Source organism: Ambystoma mexicanum, chromosome 2p (assembly GCF_040938575.1).
Source record: "Ambystoma mexicanum isolate Mex_15411 chromosome 2p, UKY_AmexF1_1, whole genome shotgun sequence".
NCBI classification, from domain to species: Eukaryota; Metazoa; Chordata; class Amphibia; order Caudata; family Ambystomatidae; genus Ambystoma; species Ambystoma mexicanum.
Window position 1 is genome coordinate 1,168,643,584 of NC_090923.1, and position 20,551 is coordinate 1,168,664,134.

The 20,551-nt window shown below is 49.8% G+C and overlaps 1 protein-coding gene across 4 annotated transcripts in view; it reads right to left on the reverse strand.

Annotated features, from left to right (window-relative positions):
* The window catches only part of FAM120C (family with sequence similarity 120 member C), a 1,585,006-nt gene that overhangs the window by 461,211 nt on the left and 1,103,244 nt on the right, over positions 1-20,551 (reverse strand). For 2 of the 4 annotated variants that reach the window (XM_069645308.1, XM_069645309.1), the window contains exon 12: positions 20,045-20,254. The exons of 1 other annotated variant lie outside the window; for it this stretch is intronic. In XM_069645308.1, coding sequence (XP_069501409.1) covers positions 20,045-20,254 — 210 coding nt within the window. Of the gene's footprint in view, positions 1-20,025; positions 20,255-20,551 lie in introns of all 4 variants that reach the window. One more of the 4 variants, XM_069645310.1, reaches the window with a different exon arrangement.

Genomic DNA, 20,551 nt, shown 5'->3' on the forward strand with positions numbered 1-20,551 from the left:
CACCGTAGCGAGAGAACCAAGGCCTGCGAGACCACCACTAGATCGTCCCATTGTCCGCTGGCCTGACACCACTGGCTGTAAAGCCACTCTTGCATTGGGCGCATGCGCAAGCGCGCGTGAGGTACCAAATAAATACATGACGCCATCATCCCTAGCAAGCGCATTGCTTTGCGTACCGTCACCTCTCGACCTGCCACATAATAGGGGATCTGAAACAGCATGTTTTGGACCCTCTCGTTGGAGGGGAAGACGAGGCCGTCCTTTGTTCGAATTAGAGCCCCTAGGAATTGTTTGATTTGGCTGGGGTCTAAGCTGGACTTCTTTTCGTTGATGGAGAAGCCCAGTTGGGACAAAAGGTCTACGGTCTTTTGGGTATTGGAGAAGCATGTTTCGTAAGAATCCCCTGTTATGAGCCAGTCGTCGAGGTAAGGGTATACCGGGATGGATAATCTGCGCAGGTGGGCCGCTGCCACTGCCAGTACTTTCGTGAATACCCTTGGTGCAGATGCTATCCCGAAGGGTAGTACTCTGAACTGGTAGTGTTTGTTCTCTATCTTGAACCTGAGGTATTTTCTGTGCGCTGGCAACATTAAAATATGAAAGTATGCATCTTTCATGTCTAGTGTTCTCATGTAATCCCCCTGTGATAACAGTGGGATTACTTCCTGCAAGGTCACCATACGAAACTTTTGGGGTTTGACAAACTTGTTCGCTGGGCGCAGATCTAATACAGGGCGCATGGTTAAATCCTTTTTGGGTACAAGGAAGTACACTGAATAAATACCTTCTGTTACCTGAGATAGGGGGATAGCCTCTATAGCTTCTTTTTTCAGTAGCTCTTCTACTTCTTGAAGAAGAATAGTGAGGTGTTCCGGTGTCATACGTCGGTTCCGTGGGGGTCTGTACTTCGGGGAACCGTTGAATTTGATGCAGTATCCGTGGGCTATGGTGGATAATACCCAGCGGTCTGACGTTATTCCCTCCCATGCTGAAAGGAACGATGTTAGCCGGCCCCCGACCGGTGATGCATGGGAGGGGACCCGAATCTTCGGGTCATTTGTTGGTATTGGGCGTGGAACCTTTGGGGCTGGAGCCGCGACCTCTTCCTTTGCCACGACGGTGGCCTCTTTAACTGAACTGGGTGCTTTGGTTAGAGGGCCAGTTGGTAGCAGAGTAAAATTGCTGTTGGCTTTGCTGCTGGCGTTGGCCACGAAAGGAGCGTCTATTGCCATAGCTGCGTCTGTTAGGTGGCCTAGAAATTTGGTCAAGAGTCTTGATGGTATCAAACTCTTTCTTCGCATGTTCTAGGGCCTCATCAACTGCTTTCCCAAACAGATGTGTTTGTTCTATGGGCTTATTTATCAGGGAAGCCTGGGTTTCCGGCTTAAATCCCGAATTGCACAGCCAGACATGGCGTTTGAGAAGTATTCCCTGAACCAGGGAACGGCCAGCCGTCTCTGCGTCATCTAAGGAGTTCTTTACGATGCCCTGGTTTACAAGAGTTCCCTCTGAGATTATAGCTAGCAGGCGTGAACGCAGGGGTTCTGGTGCGTCCTCTGCTTCGCTGCGCAGCTTGCTCCACTGTGCATCTGCGTAGCTAGCTAGTAGGGAATTGTTATTTGCAATCCTAGTTGAGAAGGCGGCGGAGGTCGTGATTCTCTTCCCAAGTGCATAGAGCTTCTTGCCCTCTTTGTCAGGTGGTGCCTCACTAGTGGATAGTGGTACCCCCGCTCTTTTTCTTGTATTAGTAACTACAAGGGAGTCCGGAATAGAATGTCCTCTGATGTACAAAGGGTCAGAGGACGAAGGGCTGAAGAGCTTTTCTATCCAAGGGTTGACCCCTCTGACTAAGGCCGGATTGGAAAGGGAAGGAGTTATTCTTCTCCTTATAGAAGCCAGGAGCGGAATAGACTGACTAACCGGGGCTTTTTCTTTAATAACTTTTTCTACAAAGTCTATGTCAGGAAGAGTCTCCCCTGTGTCTATTTCAAAATGCGCTGCTGCCTTGCGCAATAGTGCATTAAGTGAAGGTTGGTCATCTATGGGGGAGGCGTTTCCAATAGGTGAATCCTTGGGAGGAGAAGGGTGAAAGACATCAGGGTCTGAGTGCACTGATGGGGATTGCCAAGGCTGCACTGATGGGGATTGCCAGGGCTGTGAGGTAGCTGTATCGTCTTCAAAAGCTCCTGCACTAGTGTAAGGGTCTTCTTCAAACCCCTCTTCCTCGTGTTCTTCCTCTCCACCCAAAAACTCCTCATCTTCCTGGAGGTATTGCTCCTCTTCAGTGAGGTCATATGCGTCTGTAGAAGGGGGAAACAGCCTAGGAATCTTGACCCTAGGGTCATCCTGGGTCCATTCTCTTGGTCTTTTGGGTGTGGGTGGGTTTTGGCTACCCAAAAACCTTTCCATTTTCTCCATACAAGAATGGAGTCTTTCAAGGGTCTCATGGGGGACCCCTGAATAGTCTAGAAGGGGGAAATCAGTGTTTTCACCTTCCAAACGCTTAGAACGCTCCCATAACGTCGAAGAAAGGTTTCCGTCGCCCTCAGAAAAGCCCTCCGGTAGTTCAGAAGTGCCCTTAGATGAAGGGGGCAGTTCCTGGCTACACCTGTGCTTTTTCGGCATTTCTATAGCTTTTGGTGCGGTATTCGACATCTGTTTCGTCGTCCGCTTATGTTTGTCTTCGGAAACAATTCGCCAGGCTCTCGACAACGAGTTCGTCAGTAGAGGGCTCTGGTGTCGACGTTGCCTGCGTTACGCGTTGTTTCTCGACGGCCGCTCTATGGAGCGTTACGTCGGATGTTTTTGAGGTAGCGCCCGTGTTTGATGAAAGCCCAATCGCTGGTCACAGCTGCGTTTGCTGGTGGGGCTTGAGACCCTTACGGTCTGAGGTAGACGCCGGAGTGCCCTGCGTCCCCTTCGGCGCTGATGGATCCTTCGTCTTCGACGAAGAACAGCCGTGGGTTGTGTGCTTAGGCCTATGGGGTCTATGTGCGTCCTTGTCGCCGGGGTGTTCATCCCCATAAGCAGGGCGTGAGCCGAGCCCGTCGGGGCCGGGGACGGACGTCGAGGAGCGCAAGCGCTCCTTCTGGGGGTTAATGACTTCCGTAACGGACGTCGAGTTATCACCCTCCTCATCACTTTCTGTAACAGCGGCGGCGGGTGAGGAAACTGACTTCGACATAGCGTAGTCCGCCCACCTCTTAACTTTCCGTTCTTTAAGAGTTCTTGGTTTCAAGAGCTTACAGGCCGCGCAGCTGTCCTCCTTATGATCGAGGGGCAAGCAACGATTACAGAGCTTGTGTTTATCCTTCCAAGTGTATTTGCCCCTACCGCGTGGGCAAAACTTAAAAGGTGTCCTCTCCATAGCTGAGGCAATAATAACTGGTGATAACAACCCCAAGGGAAAGATAGGGGAGAAAGAAAGACATTCTCAAAGAGAAGATAAAAGTTCGAACCCCCACTCTCCCTACTGTATGTTGGCCGGCGAGGCCAGGCCACGTGTTCGGCAGCGCCGAAGGATCCCCTCCGTCTCTTCCCCTCCGTCGAAAACTTGCTCGGCGGAGAAACAGCTTCACAGCTAACGACGAGTGGAGGGATGTTTAACAATATAATAAGTATAATTAAGGACTGAGGTCCGTAGTAAGTATTTGCAATGTCTCTCTAGGAGCTCCGCGTAAGGCGACCAGAAGCTGGGCGGAAAAAAACAATCTGAGGGACCTCGACGCGTGAGGGATTGTGGGTACAACGCACGTCACTATAGGGATAGTGTTACAGACACGCCTTGTCGACGTCCCCTTTTCGATTACGAAAAACAAAATGCAATACTCCGCAGTGACCACTGGATGTCGGACCTATGCACAGCATGTGATTCTAAGCAGATTAACAAACATCAGAAACACAGATACAAATGCAGAAACCAGTGACACGTAGCAGCATGGCGTTTCAAGAACAGTTGTGTAAAACAGGACTTTTAAAAAGCAGTTATAATAAGGAGCACAAAACAAACTCGCAATAAATCAAACAGATAGTGCTAGTTCGAGGATGTATTACCTTCTACAGCAGGCAATGATACATTAGAAAGCAGTGGTCAAAGGTGAAACAAGATTCTTGCGAATACATGAATGTAATGTGGCCGTGTGCTGTGTCGCCCTCCCTTATCCTTGCTGAAGCCGATCTTCAGCCCTCCGATCGGATGTTTCTACAGGTCTCCAAGGGGGATCTAAAGGTAGGCAGTGGCTCTCCCCTTGTATCAACCACGTACGCTCACCCATCTTTCTCAAGTCATGGCCTCCTTGCGGCTGGATTTGCTGCCCAGTTCTACTACACTACTGTGCTCTGATGTTCGTCTGTTTGCCTGCACCTATTCTACCCATCCACGATCCTGGCTCCGCACAGCTCCCTGACTGACTTTCTAGCCTGAGGCGCATCGTATCCTGCTGCACGATTCAATATCAACCTAGCCGTGTCTATAAGGTTTTCTGACCTCACGACTGATCCTCTAACTCGGACTCCATTGCTATTTGCAGTCAAACACTTAACTCTGCTTCCATGGTTGCATGGCCTCTCCATGGTTCGGATCCAATGTACTTCACTGTTTCGACTCCTGTCCTGATCCCTTGCGGTTATTCCTGCAGTGTTGCTGGACTTCCTAGCCGATGCCTAATCACTTTCGCTGCTGCTGACTAATGTTTTCTGTTTTTCTGCATAGTCATGATCTCTATCTGCATCCCTTTCACTTGCACTGCCGCCTATTGTGTTCAGCCAGTCTCTCCTGCCCTAGCTGTGGGCCTTCTTTCTTTCTCTGCTGCCACATTTCCTTCTTTCACCTACTTATCTTGTTTCCTTTACGTCCTGCTCCCAATGTTGGCAGTCGTTCTCTTCGGCTGTTTTCTTTACTTTGCTGATGCCTTCATACTTCAGCATCCTGTATGTCGTCTGTTTCACCCCCCCACCGCTAAACCCCATTTCATGTTTCAGCACCTGCACGTTCTAAATCATCTCAACCTAGTCAGAATGCTGTTTGTTCTCTTCCAAATGACCCCTTGCCTGCACAACCCCTCCTCTCCCTTTTCCCAGCTCGTTTGCATAGCACTTGCATTCTGAATGCCTCAAGACACTTAAAAGGTTTTTTTACCCATTCCTTATCACCTCCCCCACCTTGTCTTGATATGCATCGAAACACAAATTCTAATGTATAACAAACATTACAGATGAGCAATAAGACAATGCATTACTTACCGTAAAAGCATTTCTGATGGTTGTATCTGCTTAGATTCACATGCTGTGCATAGGTCCGACATCCAGTGGTCACTGCGGAGTATTGCATTTTGTTTTTCGTAGTTGAAAAGGGACGTCGACAAGGCGTGTCTGAAACACTATCCCTATAGTGACGTGCGTTGAACCCACAATCCCTCACGCGTCGAGGTCCCTCCGTTTGTATTTTTCTGCCCTGAGGGAGCCTTCTAGACGGGAGTGAGTACAGAAAAGAGAGAGAGATATAAAGGAAGTCTATGTTCCTTCCATCCGAGCGGGGAGGAAGGGTGGGCGCATGTGAATCTAAGCAGATACAACCATCAGAAATGCTTTTACGGTAAGTAATGCATTGTCTTCTGATGTTTGTTAATCTGCTTAGAATCACATGCTGTGCATAGACTAGCGAGCAGTACCCGGAGTTGGCGGTGGGTTATGAGAAGGAACAGTAGAGAAAAGGTGTCGTAATACTGCCTGTCCCACCTGGGAGTCAGATCTAGAGTGTGCATCTAGACAGTAGTGTTTTGTAAAGGAGTGCACAGAACTCCAGGTAGCCGCTTTGCAGATGGACTCAAGGGGAACATTTGCAATGAATGCTATGGATGCCCCCGTGCCTCGAGTAGAGTGTGCTCTTGGCCTAAAGGGCAGTTCTCTCTTAGCAAGAGTATAGCAGAGAGTGATGCATTGAACAATCCATCTAGAAATAGTGGACTTTGAAATCGCATCTCCTTCTCTTCCTGCTGCCACCGAGACGAAGAACTGATTAGTCTTCCTCAGTGGTCTGGTTCTTTCCATGTAGAACATGACCGCTCTGCGTACATCTAGTGTGTGCAGAGTCCTTTCTCCCAAATTGGAAGGATTTTGAAAGAACGTTGGTAGTTCTATAGATTGGTTTACGTGGAATTTAGAAATAAATTTCGGGGCAAACCTAGGGTGAGTGCATAGAACCACCTTATCTCTGTGAACTGTAACGAAGGGGTCTAGAATAGAAAGAGGCTGAAGTTCACTTACTCTCCTGATGGAGGTGATAGCTATTAAAAAAGCAGTCTTAAGAGTGAGGTGTTTAAGAGATGCTTTGTGTATGGGTTCGAATGGAGAGCCCATGAGTCTAGTAAGTACCACATTAAGGTCCCACCCGGGAGCTGGGTCAGCTATCGGGGGGTGTATTCTCTTTACTCCCTCCATGAAGGCTTTTATAACAGGGATCCTCCACCACGACACCTTGAGTTGGGAAGTGGTGTATGCAGAAAGTGCCGCTAGATGGACTTTAATGGAGTTAAACACTAGACCTGAATCCAAAAGGTGGGTCAGGTATAGAACAACATGTGTGGGAGAGCAGTCAATAGGGTTGATGCTTTTACTCCTGCACCAGATGACAAATCTTTTCCACTTGCTAGAATAGCAGTGGCGAGTGTTAGGTTTTCTGGCTTCCCTGAGGATGTCCATGCATTTTTGCGGGAGCTGTAGATGTCCGAACTCTATGATTTCAGGAGCCAAGCTGCTAAGTTCATGTTCTGGGGGCATGGATGCAGAGTCCTGCCCTTGTCCTGAGACAGCATGTTGTACGGGCAGGGGAGTCTCACTGGGGGAGATAGAGACATCTCCATCAAGTGAGCCAACCATGGTTGACGGGCCCACTTTGGGGCCACTAGTATCATGGTTACTTGTTCCTGGTGCATCTTGTGCACCACCCTGTTGAGAAGGGGAGTCGGGGGGAAAAGCGTAAACAAATTTCCCTGACCATTGCATCGACAGACCGTTCCCCTTGGATTGGTTCTGGGGGTACCTGGAGGCGTAACTTAGGCATTGTGAGTTTTCCAGGGTTGCGAACAGGTCTATTTCTGGGAATCCCCATTGTGTGAAGACGTCGAAGACGATGTCTTCGTGCAGGCGCCATTCGTACTCTTCGGGCAGGGGGAAATCTCTGCTGAGTCTGTCTGGCAGCAGATTGAGTTCCCCGGGTACATGTAGTGATAGTAGGAACATGGCCTGTTTGAGAGCCCACTTCCATATATTCTGGGCCAGCTTGGACAGGCCTGGAGAGTGGGTGCCCCCCTGCTTGTTGATGTAGTACATGGCTGTGGTGCTGTCTGTAAGGACCATTACTGTTTTGCCTTGTAGGTGTTCCTGGAAGGCTCTTAGCGCCTTGAACACAGCTAGTAGCTTCAGTAGATTTATGTGTTTGGATGCTACGTTCGGAGTCCACACTCCGTGAGCAGTCTGATGGGATAGGTGCGCCCCCCATCCTGTGAGGGATGCGTCCGTGGTTAGAGTGGCTTCCGCCGCGGGTGTGGCAAAGGGTTTCCCTTTTTCCATGTTTTCCTTTGTCCACCACCGTAGCGAGAGAACCAAGGCTTGCGAGACCACTACTAGATCCTCCCATAGTCCGCTGGCCTGACACCACTGGCTGTTGAGCCACTCTTGCATTGGGCGCATGCGCAGGCGCGCGTGAGGTACCAAATAAATACACAACGCCATCATTCCTAGCAAGCGCATTGCTTTGCGTACCGTCACCTCTCGACCGGTCACATATTGAGGGATCTGAAACAGCATGTTTTGGACCCTCTCTTTGGAGGGGAAGACGAGGCCGTCCTTTGTTTGAATTAGAGCCCCTAGGAATTGCTCGATTTGACTGGGGTCTAAACTGGACTTCTTTTCGTTGATGGAGAAGCCCAACTGGAACAAAAGGTCTACCGTCTTTTGGGTATTGGAGAAGCATGTTTCGTAAGAATCCCCTGTTATGAGCCAGTCGTCGAGGTAAGGGTAAACTGGGATGGACAACCTGCGCAGGTGGGCCGCTGCCACTGCCAGCACCTTCGTGAATACCCTTGGTGCTGATGCTATGCCGAAGGGTAGCACTTTGAACTGGTAGTGTTTGCCCTCTATCATGAACCTGAGGTATTTTCTGTGCGCTGGCAACATTAAAATATGAAAGTATGCATCTTTCATGTCCAATGTTGTCATGTAATCTCCCTGAGAAAGCAGTGGGATCACTTCCTGTAAGGTTACCATACGAAACTTTTGGGGTTTGATAAACTTGTTCGCTGGGCGCAGATCTAATACAGGGCGCATGGTTAGATCCTTTTTGGGTACAAGGAAGTACACTGAATAAATACCTTCCGTTACCTGAGATAGAGGCACGACCTCTATGGCTCCTTTTTCCAGCAGTTGTTGTACTTCTTGGAGAAGGATGGCAAGATGTTCCGGTGTCATGCGACGTCCCCTCGGGGGTCTGTAGGATGGGGAACTGTTGAATTCGATACAGTATCCGTGGGCTACGGTGGAAAGTACCCAACGGTCTGACGTTATCTCCTCCCATGCAGGAAGAAAGGATGTTATCCGGCCCCCGACCGGTGTTGCATGGGAGGGGACGCGAATCTTCGCGTCACTTGGAGTTTATGGGGGCTTGGGAGCCTCTGGGGGTGGATCCCCGACCTCTCCCTTTACCCCGGCGTTGGCCTCTTTGGCTGTACTGCCCACTATTGGTCTGGTAATTGGTGGCAGGGTATTGTTGATGCTGACTTTGTTGTTGTTGTTGGCCACGAAAAAAGCGTTTGTTGCCATAGCCGCGTCTGGTAGTGGGCTTAGAGATTTGGTCAAGAGTCTTGATAGTATCAAACTCTTTTTTAGCCATCTCTAGAGCTTCATCCACCGCTTTCCCGAAGAGGTTAGAGTCTTCCACAGGTTTATTTATTAAAGACGCCTGTGTCTCCGGTTTAAACCCTGAGTTGCGCAGCCATACATGGCGTTTTAGGAGTATTCCCTGCACCAGGGAACGTCCCACTGTTTCTGCCGCGTCCAGAGAGTTTTTTACAATGCTCTGGTTCACCTGGGTTCCTTCGCCAATAGTTGAAAGTAGCCGTGTACGTAAAGGCTCCGGTGCTTCCTTGGCGTCCTTGCGCAGTTTGGCCCACTGCGCGTCTGCATAGCTAGCAAGCAAAGAATTGTTGTTCGCAATTCTTGCTGAGAAGGCAGCCGAGGAAGTTCCTCTTTTTGCAAGGGCATATAGCCTTTTGCCCTCCTTGTCAGGGGGTGCCTCACTGGTGGAAAGTGGTACCTCTGCCCTCTTTCTAGTATTAGATACTACTAGGGAATCCGGAATGGAATGTCCCCTAATGTAGAGCGGGTAGGAGGGTGAAGGAGTGAAAAGTTTTTCAATTCTCGGATTGACCCCTCTGATCAATGCGGGAGTGGCCAGCGAAGGGATGATTCTTCTCTTCACTGAAGCTAGGAGGGGAATGGTCTGGCTGACCGGGGGTTTCTCTTTAATTACTCTTTCCACAAAGTCTAATTCTGGAGAGAGCTCCCCAGTGTCCAGTTCGAAATGTGCTGCTGCTCTGCGCAACAGTGCATTGAAAGTGGGCTGATCGTCAATTGGAGACGTGTTCCTAACCGGTGAATTGTCAGGAGGATTTAGGTTTAGGACATCAGTGTCGGAATATACTGATGGGGATTGCCAGGGGTGCGAAGGTCCTTCTTCTGTGTTTTCTCTGAAGCCTTCTTCTATAATGTCTGGCCTGTCTTCCAGACATTCCTCCTGGTTCTGTCCTTCATCGTCCATGAAATCATCCTCCTCCTCCAAGTATTGTTCCTCCCCAGTGAGGTCGTATACATTATGGAAGTCTGAGGCTGTGTCCACCTGGGGATCGACTAGCCTCGGATTTTTGGCCCTGGGGTCCTCCTGAGGCCCTTCTCTAGTCCTCTTGGGAGTTTGAGAGGTCTGGGTATTAATAAACCTTTCCATCCTCTCCATACAGAGGTGGAGTCTTTCCATGGTTTCATGGGGTACCCCAGAGCGGTCTGGCGGGGGAAAAATAGAGTCATCTAGCTGGAAACGGCTCGACCTCTCCCAAAGCGTCGAGGAAAGTGTCCCGTCGCCCTCCGAAAAGCCTTCAGGTGTGCTGGGTGACCCCCCGACTGAAGGGGGTAGTCCCTGCCTTCCTTCGGGCTTTTTCGGCGTGTCTTTCGACTTGTGCGTAGCGCTCGACGTGTCTTTCGGCGTACGCTTCTGGGCGTCGGCTACAGCGATCCTCGCCAAGCTCTCAGCGACTTGTTTGTCGGCGACTCGTTTGTCGGCGGAAGCTTGCGTTTTTGACGCTACGGGTGTCGATCGCTCTACGGCGGTATGCGCCTTTTGTTGATGCGCGCCGGCCGATGGTTTGGGGGCGGCGCCCTTATTTGCCGAAAGCCCAGTCGCTGGTCGCGGCTGCGAGAGGGGCTTCGAACCCGAACGGTCCGAGGAGGCCGCCGGTGGAACCTGCGTCTCCTTGGGCGCCGAAGCTCTCTTTGTCTTAGACGAAGAAGAGCCGTGGGTTGTGTGCTTAAGTGAGTGTTTGTGTGCGTCAATGTCGCCGGGGTGTTCATCCCCATAAGCAGGGCGTGAGCCGAGCCCGTCGGGGCCAGGGACAGACGACGAAGCGGGCGAGCGCTCCTTAGAGGGGTTTTCGACTTCCGTAGCGGAGGTCGTGTTATCGCGTTCCTCGTCACTGTCGGTGGTAGCAGCGGCGGGTGAACCTTCAACATCGCGTAGGCCGCCCACCTTTTAACCCTACGGTCTTTTAGAGTTTTAGGCTTAAGAAGCCGACAAGCCGCGCAACCTTCCTCCTTGTGATCGAGGGGCAAGCAGCGGTTACACCGTGAATGCTTGTCCTTCCAAGTAAATTTGCCTTTGCAAAGCGGGCAAAATCTAAAGGGTGTCCTCTCCATAGCCGAGGTAATAAATCGTGATAACCACCCAAAGGGAAAGGAAGGGGAAAGGGAAAGGCATTCTCAGAAAAGAACCAGAGATGTCCCACGACCCCACTCTCCCTACTGTATATGGCCTGCGAGGCCAGGCCACGTGTTCGGCAACGCCGAAGGATCTCCTCCGCTCGACCCTCCGTCGAAGATCTTGCTCGGCGGAGAACAGCTTCACAACTGCGTCGAGGGAGGGAGTATGTGTTTAATATTAATGAGAAAACGACCAAAGGTCGAGGAGATGAAATTTGCAATGTCTCTCGAGGAGCTCCGCGTAAAGGCGACCAGTAGCTGGGCGGAAAAAAACAATCTGAGGGACCTCGACGCGTGAGGGATTGTGGGTACGACGCACGTCACTATAGGGATAGTGTTTCAGACACGCCTTGTCGACGTCCCTTTTCGACTACGAAAAACAAAATGCAATACTCCGCAGTGACCACTGGATGTCGGACCTATGCACAGCATGTGATTCTAAGCAGATTAACAAACATCAGAAATAAATACACAATGTGAATTTAAAAAGGCAGAGAAAATGGACGAGCACCACCTAATTTTCTAGTCTTTGAACCCAAACTCCACAGACCCATAAGGGGATCCAAGAAAAATGCCAGTGTGTAGCTAAGTACCCGTTAGTCCCTCCGAGAAGAATTTTAGGTAAGTTTCAAAGATTCAAGGGTAACAAGACAATCTGAATACTAATCTGCTGCAGTGGTGAAAAGCTAGGAAAGTCCAAGTCTCTCCACAGTGCAGAGATGGCAGTTAACAACCAGAGAGAAGTCTCTCTCGAACAGATCCAGGGCCATTGCTATTGTTTTGAACCTGTTCTGACTTCTGGGGGTCAGTGAAGTCTTTAACTGCACTGGCCATTGTAAGGGTGCAGAAGTAGACACGGGATCCAAAAGGTGGCATAAACCTTTATTAAAAGAAGAATAAGGAAGAACCCTATCCGTCCCCATAACTAAGAGGGTTTTTCCTACCTCAAATAAAACTAAGGATGATGTCCGGACGTCCATCAAAATCAAAAATAGTCCATTGTCCTGTGTCCCAAACCTATTTCCTTCCCTTACACATCAAAAGAAAACTAACTAGTGGGTTGTACCCTGATCCCAGAAGGAGGTCTCCCTCCTTCAGGATGATTTTAGGCAGTTTGTAAATGACAGGGGAATATCCTCCTTCACTAGGCTTTTCTGTAAAGTTTCACACAAGGGGGATGGGGTGGACGGGAAGTCTCCCTTCCCCAGGCCTTCTCAGGCGATTCTTTATAGTTCCACAAAGGTGGGAGAACTATCTCCCTTCCCTTAGGCTCTCCTTCATTAGTCTCAATGATGTTTTCATTTTTACCAGAGGATACATCTTTCCTCCTCGGTTCCTCTCTTGGCAAAGGATATTTCTCTTTTTCCCCTGGACGGTCTTCTCTTGACTTTATGTGGATTCCTGACCCCCCTTTTAGGATTATATAATCTCCGGGCCAGTTCACTATCCTGCCACGCATTGTCTCGTATGTGCCATTTTCCGAGACCCTTGTTTCTCTTTGTGGGTCCCAGAACCCTCTCCCCCGCCTTCTCGGGTTTATAATGTCTCTTAATCAGGCCTGGTTCACTATCCTGCCAGGCACGGTCTTCTATTTTCTTTGGGGGGCTTTCTCACCCAATATGTCACTATTTCCTCTCTGTGCTCGGTGCCACCCGGACGAGGAAGATGGTCCCCCCACTTCCTCCAAACCGTAGCCTCCAAGGGTCCCCCACGCCTTCCCGGTCCACCTCCGTGTACCTTCTAACTTGGTCCGCGAGGGTTCCATTCATCAGCAACACCGGCAAGCTTCTCTGGCTTCCGCCTTGGCTCTCTGCGGCTCCACCACGCCGCTTTCGCTGAGCACGTCTGATCTTACCAGGACCACTCAGTGGGCTTCCTTCTTGCCACCGGACATCGGGTACCACAGCCTTCAGGTAAATTTAGACTTCTTTCCACCTTTTCAGATGCTAGCTTCCATCTCCAGCCGTCCGGGTCTGCAGCACGTCTACTCTGCGCGGCATAGCTTCCCAGCTCGATTGTTCCTTTGGGGGAGGACTGACCCAGATGAAAGTCCTTTCAAGTGTTTATGTTTAGTCAGCTTTTGAATGTTCAGATAGCTAATGTGTTTGTCTTGGTTTCCGCGTACGGCTCTTCATTGCCTTGCTCTTCTTCATCTCAGTACTTGTGGAGCCATTACCATACTTTCCTCACTCTTCCTTGCCACAGTATTGTCAATCTTATGGACAGGGCTACTATGCATGAAGTAACTAAGAGAAGAAAGAGGAAACATAGGCGATGGGGGTGCTTAGGCCCTACCAGTGTGGTGTGGTGCATGATGTTAGGGTGCAATGGTGGTTGACAAAGCGTTCTCCTTTGATAGTCTTCCCTTCAAAGGGGGCCCCCCCCCATGGGATCCTCCCGCCGAGTACCACCCCCACTGGTACTATCTGGTAGCAGCGTCACCTCCCTAGCCCCATGCGAAGGGTCCCCCTCCTGGGGAGAAGTAACATCAAGCTCATCTGATTTGGGGGCACTGATCAGTCCCTTTGGCTATCAGTGAAGGAGAACTCTGTTCGCCATAGTAACATTCTCTGTTTTTTCCTGCACACTAACCTTCTGTGAAGTGTGGTAGGGACACTGTCTCTGTAGCTGTATTTGCAACTTTCTGGTTACAAACATGATGTTTCCGGATGGGAAGGTGTCAGCGGATAATTGTCAGTTTTCTTTAAGGTCGCAAGCAAGTTCGCATTTCACAAAAGTAAAATAGCGCACAAGTTTGAAACCAAAAAGTTACAAATAAAGGTAAAACTAAACAAAGTGTTATTACCACACTTCACTGTAAGGTGATGTGTGTAAGAAAAATAAACAGTGAATTGTACTATGGTGAACAGAGTTCTCCTGCACTCATAGCCATTGGGACTGAGTAGTGAAAACAGTTGGTTAGCAAGGTCAGAAAAGATAGAAAGGTGTCACTGGCCTCCAGCTGTCACAACAGGTACAAAATAGCAAAACTGTGGGTGTCCCATTTAGGTCTATGGAGGGAACGCAACAAAAGAACTAGTTACTCTTACCTTGTAACGTTCTTTCGATGGGATGTTCCTCCGACGTATTCCTTATCTTAGATAGAAATCCTTCAGCTTTGCTGGCCTCGGAAAATTTTTTCGCCAGAGGGCGCTGCGCGTCGATGATCGCCGAGTCGATGACCCTCGACGGCCTCCGTGCCGACGTCGACGTCATCCTGCCTATAAAGGCCGCGCGCAGCGTCCGTTGCTCAGTTCCGTTTTGTAGTCCCCAGTAATGTTTTTGGATTAGACTAATCACCTTGAAGGAGCATAGGCTGCAAACCCACAGGAAGTCATACTGCGGGGATGGATGGGAGGGTCGATAAGGAATACGTCGGAGGAACATCCCATCGAAAGAACGTTACAAGGTAAGAGTAACTAGTTCTTCGAAGGGATTGTGTCCTCCGACGTATTCCTTATCTTAGATAGACTCCCATAGCAGTGGTATTGTGACTGGAGGCGGGAGTAATAAAAGTTATGTTACCCTTCCAGAATGGACAGAGTGTAACACAGCCTTGCCGAATCTAGTTTCTTGACTAGAGGAGGAATCCAGGCTATAGAATTTGGTAAATGTATGTGCGGACGACCATGTGGCAGCCGCACATATATCTCGAATTGGCACCCCTCTTTGAAGGGCTGAGGATGTTGCGATACCCCTGGTAGAATGAGCCCTTAGATTTTGAGGAGGCTCCTTTCCTGCCAATTTGTAGCACTCCAGAATGGCTAAAATAATCCATCTGGAGATGGTTTGTTTTGTTATTGGAAGGCCCAACTTATGTCCTGCATAACCTACAAAGAGTTGGTCTGCTTGTCTGATCTTAGCCAATCTGCTGATATAGAAGCTCAAGGCTCGCTTAGGGTCCAGCCTGTGCAGTCTCTCTTCCTCCTTCCCCGGATGAGGAGGAGGGTAGAAAGAAGGTAATATAATCTTCTGAGTGATGTGAAACTCCGAGACTACCTTCGGGAGGAAGTTAGGCTTCACCTGAAGAACAACTTTGTCCTTGTAAAAGATTGTATGTGGAGGTTTACACGATAAGGCTTGCAACTCGCTAACCCTTCTAGCAGATGTCAATGCTATTAGCAAAACAGTTTTGAGGGTGAGAAGCTTCAATGAACAAGAGTGTAGTGGTTCAAAAGGGGCACCCTTTAGGAAGTTTAAAATTAGGTTTAAATCCCATAAGGGAACTTGAAAAGGTTTCGGGGGATAAACATTAGTTAATCCTTTTAGGTATTGTATTACCAATGGAATTTTGAAGTATGAAGGCTCCTCTGCAGTGCGCTTAAAGATTGATAGCGCTGCGAGATAGCCCTTAATTGTGCCAACCTGTAGGCCTGAATTAGCCAGGTAAAGTAAGAATGACAACACCATAGGTGTACCACAAGAAAAGGGTTCAATATTCTTTTCTCTGCACCAGCTGCAAAATTTGTTCCAACGGCAGCGGTATAGAGTTTTAGTTGCCGGCCTTCTGGCCGAAAGCAACACCTCCATAACATCATCCGGAAGGTCCCAATCCTTGTACCTCAACCTTTCAGACACCAAGCGTGAAGGTTGAGGGTCTTGATGGCTGGATGGAGAACCTGACCTTCCTTCTGCGAGAGAAGATCCTCTCTGTATGGCAGTCGAATTGGAGGGCAGATGGACATGTCTAGAAGGTCCGGGTACCACGTTCTCCTGGCCCAATCCGGGGCAATTAGGATCATGGTCTTCCGAAACCTTCTCAACCTCCTGATCATTTGAGGAATGACAGGGACCGGAGGGAACGCGTACAGAAGTGGGAACTCCCAGTCCACTACGAACGCATCTCCTAGAGCTCCTCTCGGGGGAAATTCCCTTGAGCAAAATCTGTCGCACTTCCTGTTGATACTGGTGGCGAACAGATCCACTTGAGGGGTTCCCCAAAGGGCGAAGATCTCTTGAAGGACTTCCTGAGCTATCTCCCACTCGTGAGAGACTGTGCTCTGCCTGCTCAGAGCGTCCGCTGTCAAGTTCTTCTCTCCGGCTAGGTGAATTGCCGATAGAGAGATTCCTTCCTGAATTGCCCAAAACCAGAGCTGCATCGCCTCTCTGCACAGTGGTAGTGAGCCTACGCCTCCTCTTTTGTTGAGGTAGTGCATGGCCACTGTATTGTCCGTCATTATTAGGACGTTTCTTCCCCGTACAGACGGCAGAAAAGCCTTCAGCGCTAGTCTGATGGCTCTCAGCTCCAACAGGTTGATATGTAGTCTGGACTCCGATGGAGACCAACGACCGCTGATGGTCAAGTCGTTGGCGTGAGCTCCCCACCCCGTGAGTGAGGCATCCGTGACTACTGTTATCTCCGGCCATGGTTGCCAAAACATTTCTCCTTTCAGGATGTTCTCCCGACAGGCCCACCACTGAAGGTCTCGGGCTACTTTGACCGGGATCCGAAGGAGATCTGTCATCCTTCCTGAGAACTGTGACCACTGAGTTCTCAGTGCCCACTGGAGGGATCTCATTCTCAGGCGAGCCTCCGGCACGAGGAATATGCAGGATGCCATGAGGCCTAGCAACCTCAGAAAGTCGTAGGCTGGGAGATATTGGGCATTCTGAAATCTGATGACCATCTGCAGAATATCTCGAGCCCTCACCTCTGGTGGCAAGGCTTTTCCCAGGGAAGTGTCCAGGACTGCTCCAATGAATTGGAGTCTCTGTGATGGTATCATCTGTGACTTCTTTAAATTGAGGGAGAAGCCCAGCTTGTGAAGGAAGTGGCAAACATAATCTAGTTGTCTCTGAGCCTGTTCCGAAGATACAGCTCTGATCAACCAATCGTCTAGGTAAGGGTAGACATGAATCCCTTCCCTCCTTAGACTTGCAGCCACAACCGACATTAGCTTGGTAAAGACCCTCGGGGCGGAGGTTAGCCCAAATGGCAGAACTCGAAATTGATAATGAGAGCTGCCAATTGCGAACCTCAGGTATCTCCTGTGCCTGGGATGGATCGGCACATGGAAATAAGCGTCCTGGAGGTCTAGAGATACCAACCAGTCCTGAAGCTGGAGGGCCTGAAGGATCTGAGAGAGAGTCACCATCTTGAACTTGTCCTTTCGGAGGAATTTGTTCAATTCCCGTAAGTCTAAGATGGGTCTCAGTCCTCCGTCCTTCTTCGGTATTATGAAGTAGGGGGAGTACCAACCCTTGTTCCTTTCCGCTACAGGTACCAGTTCTATGGCACCTTTCTCTAGCAGGTCTAAAACCTCCTGCAAGAGGAGCGGATCTGGAAGCTTCAAAGGGTTGTTCCCCGGTGGATGACTCTGAGGGATATGTAGGAAGGGCAGGCAGTAACCTTGGGCCACTGTCTCCAGAGCCCAAGCATCTGACGTAATAGCCTGCCATTCCGTCAGATGGTGAGTTAACCTGCCCCCTACTGGTGTTCTGTGAGGGGAGACCTCAGAGTGGTTTTGAAGCGGCTGATGCAGTTGCCGAAGGTAAAGTGGCTCCTGCTCCTGCGGGTGCGGCTTTCTTTCCCCTACCCCGTCCACCACGGGTAAATCTTCCTTGGCCTCTTTGAGCCGGTCGTCCCCTGCCCCTTCCATATGAGGAATAGTAACGAAAGGACCGTCCTCTCCACGATGATCCCGAAGGACGAAAGGTATTCTGACGGATAGCAGCTCCCAATGACTTGGCTGCTGCCTTGGACGTTTGCAGTTTCTCCAAACTGTCATCCGCCTTCTTTCCAAAGAGGGTAGAACCGTCAAAGGGCATATTCAAAAGCCTGGTCTGCACGTCAGAGGCAAAACCAGACTTCCTCAACCACGCATGCCTGCGGATTGTGGTACTTGCCGCCATGGCCCTGCTGATACTGTCAGCAGAATCTAGGCCAGTTTGTAGGGTCTCGCACATCGCATCTTTACCATCCCTGATGATGTTTAAAAATGCGTCCCTTTCCTCTCCTTCTTGGAGGCAGTCAGCCGCTGATGAAGCGCACTCCCAAAGGGTGTGGCTGAACCTAGCGAGCGTACAGGTCGCGTTAATAGACTTTAACGCCATGCTACAGGCAGAAAAAACCTTCTTAGCCATGGCATCATACTTTTTGTCATCCCTATCCTGCGGAGCAGTGGGGTATGCAGATGTGCTGCCTGATGAGGTTGCAGCCTGTACAACCAAGCTCTCAGGAGTAGGGTGTTTTGACAAATATTCAGGGTCAGAACTAGCCACCCTGTATTTTGTTGACAGTTTTTTATTTACTGCCGGGATAATTTCTGGCGTTTCCCAGTTTGTCAAAATCCTTCTCTGTAGAGCAGAGTGAAATGGAACCACAGGATCCTCCTGTGGGCCCTTGTCCAGTATGTCAGTGAGGTCATCCTGCTGAAAGGCAGGAGAAGGTGCAGACCAACCCATAAATTCTATGATTCTAGACATCAGAGCTCTATATGGAGTCTCCGCATGTTCTCCTGGGTCTGGTTTGATAAATTCTGCTTCAGGAGAAGTGTCCAAGCCACTAGCTTCCTGAAGTGCATCCTGAAGATTTTTTAATCTTCCTTCCTCAGAGGCGAAAGTCTCTGGCTCTGGTGATGTGGTCCTCTGTAAATCAATATCTTGGTCTGAATCCTCCCTTTCCTCAAAAATCGAGGTTAAAGGGGGATACATTGGTTTTTGGAATGGTATAAACCCCATTTCCAATGCAGAAGGAGCCATCATCACAGGCCTTGAAAACGTCGATGTCGTCGACACCGACGTGAAAGTACTCGAAGGCGCCGTGAAAAGCGTCGAGAAATGTGTACTAGGCCTCGAAGAACTCGAAAGGATCGGAGTCCTGCTCGAGAACGACGTCGACGTTCTCGGCGTCGAGTCGGAGGTCTTTTGTCTAACCGTTGGCTGTGGAGTAGCCGTGGTTCTTTCCTTCACCGGCGTCGATATCGGCGTCGACGTCGGCGTCGACTCGATCGACTGATGCGCCGATGAATCCTTCGACAACGGCGTCGATGGCGCCGACCTCTGTTTCGAAGGAGTTTTCGACGATGGCGTCGATGATGCTTTATCTCCCGATGGCTCGAGGCGCTTTCGGGTTGACTTTTCCGCCGGGTACTGCGACTCGCGGCGTTTAGATTTTTTGGGTTTTTTACCCGGGGTATCACCCTCAGCTGTCTTCGAGGGGGACGAGGCCGCTTTCTCGAAGACGCTTAGCATCTTTTTCCTGAATTCCTCCCACTCAGCTTGCGAGCTGCGTTTTGTGGGGCAATGAACTCTCTCAGGAGAACTCGACGAAGATGACGAAGGGGATCTCCTACGTCTCTTCTTCGAGTGTCTCGATGTCGACGAGTGGTGGGAGCCACTTCGTGATCTAGATCGAGAGTGTTTTTTATGGTGAGGAGACGAACGTCTCGACTCTACCGAAGAAGCTTTCGAGGAAGTTAAAGTTGACCTACCTCTCTCGAGCTTCCCCCTACGCTCCTTCAAGGCTTTCGCCGTCATGGAAAGGCATTCCTCACACTCCGAACTCTGGTGCGTGATTCCCAGACACCACAAACAGACCCTGTGAGGGTCCGTCAACGACATTTTCTTCCCGCAGTCTCGGCACTTTTTGAAACCGGACCGAGGGGTCGTCGGGTCGGAGGAGGATGCCATCGATATCGAGGTAAATAGTAGTTATTATATACGTTATCTTGACGAGAACTGAGCAACGGTGTTCCGAGGCACAACGAAGCGCGGAAAAACGGAACTGAGCAACGGACGCTGCGCGCGGCCTTTATAGGCAGGATGACGTCGACGTCGGCACGGAGGCCGTCGAGGGTCATCGACTCGGCGATCATCGACGCGCAGCGCCCTCTGGCGAAAAAATTTTCCGAGGCCAGCAAAGCTGAAGGATTTCTATCTAAGATAAGGAATACGTCGGAGGACACAATCCCTTCGAAATATATATTTTTTTATCAATAGGTATCAATATTACAGAAGCACTTACAGGTTTGAATTGGGAACATCTACAAAGGGCTAACTAACCTAACATTTCCGACTGTACCTGTCCATCACAGAGATCAATCAAGGGTGCTCTCTCTCGCCCCGCCCGAATAAGCTTGCTCTGGAAAAGCTTTCCATCAAAGTAGATCCAGGGGCAGCAGTGTTCCCATGGTACTGGCTGTCCACAAGCGTCGTTGGCAAAAAGAGCTGTATCGACCCCACTCATGAAAAGGGCAGCAAGCTGAATGCCACGGACATCCAATCTCTCGATCTGGACAAAACAAAACAAAAAGACAGTAACTAATCCCGTGTCACAGCACCCCAACTGTTGCAGTACTGTGAACAACATGCCGAGCTGCCAATGCACCTTAAACCAGACTGCATCATTTCCTGAAATTCTAGTATTGTGGAAAGTATGCAGCTTTACCAATGGACTTAAATAAAGAACTGCAGTAGCCCATGTAATACTAGAGCTGGGCCCTATAAATATTTCTTAATGTACCTCAATCATTACACCTGCATTCTGTCGAAGAACCTAAATACTGACATGGAGCACATATTAATGTTC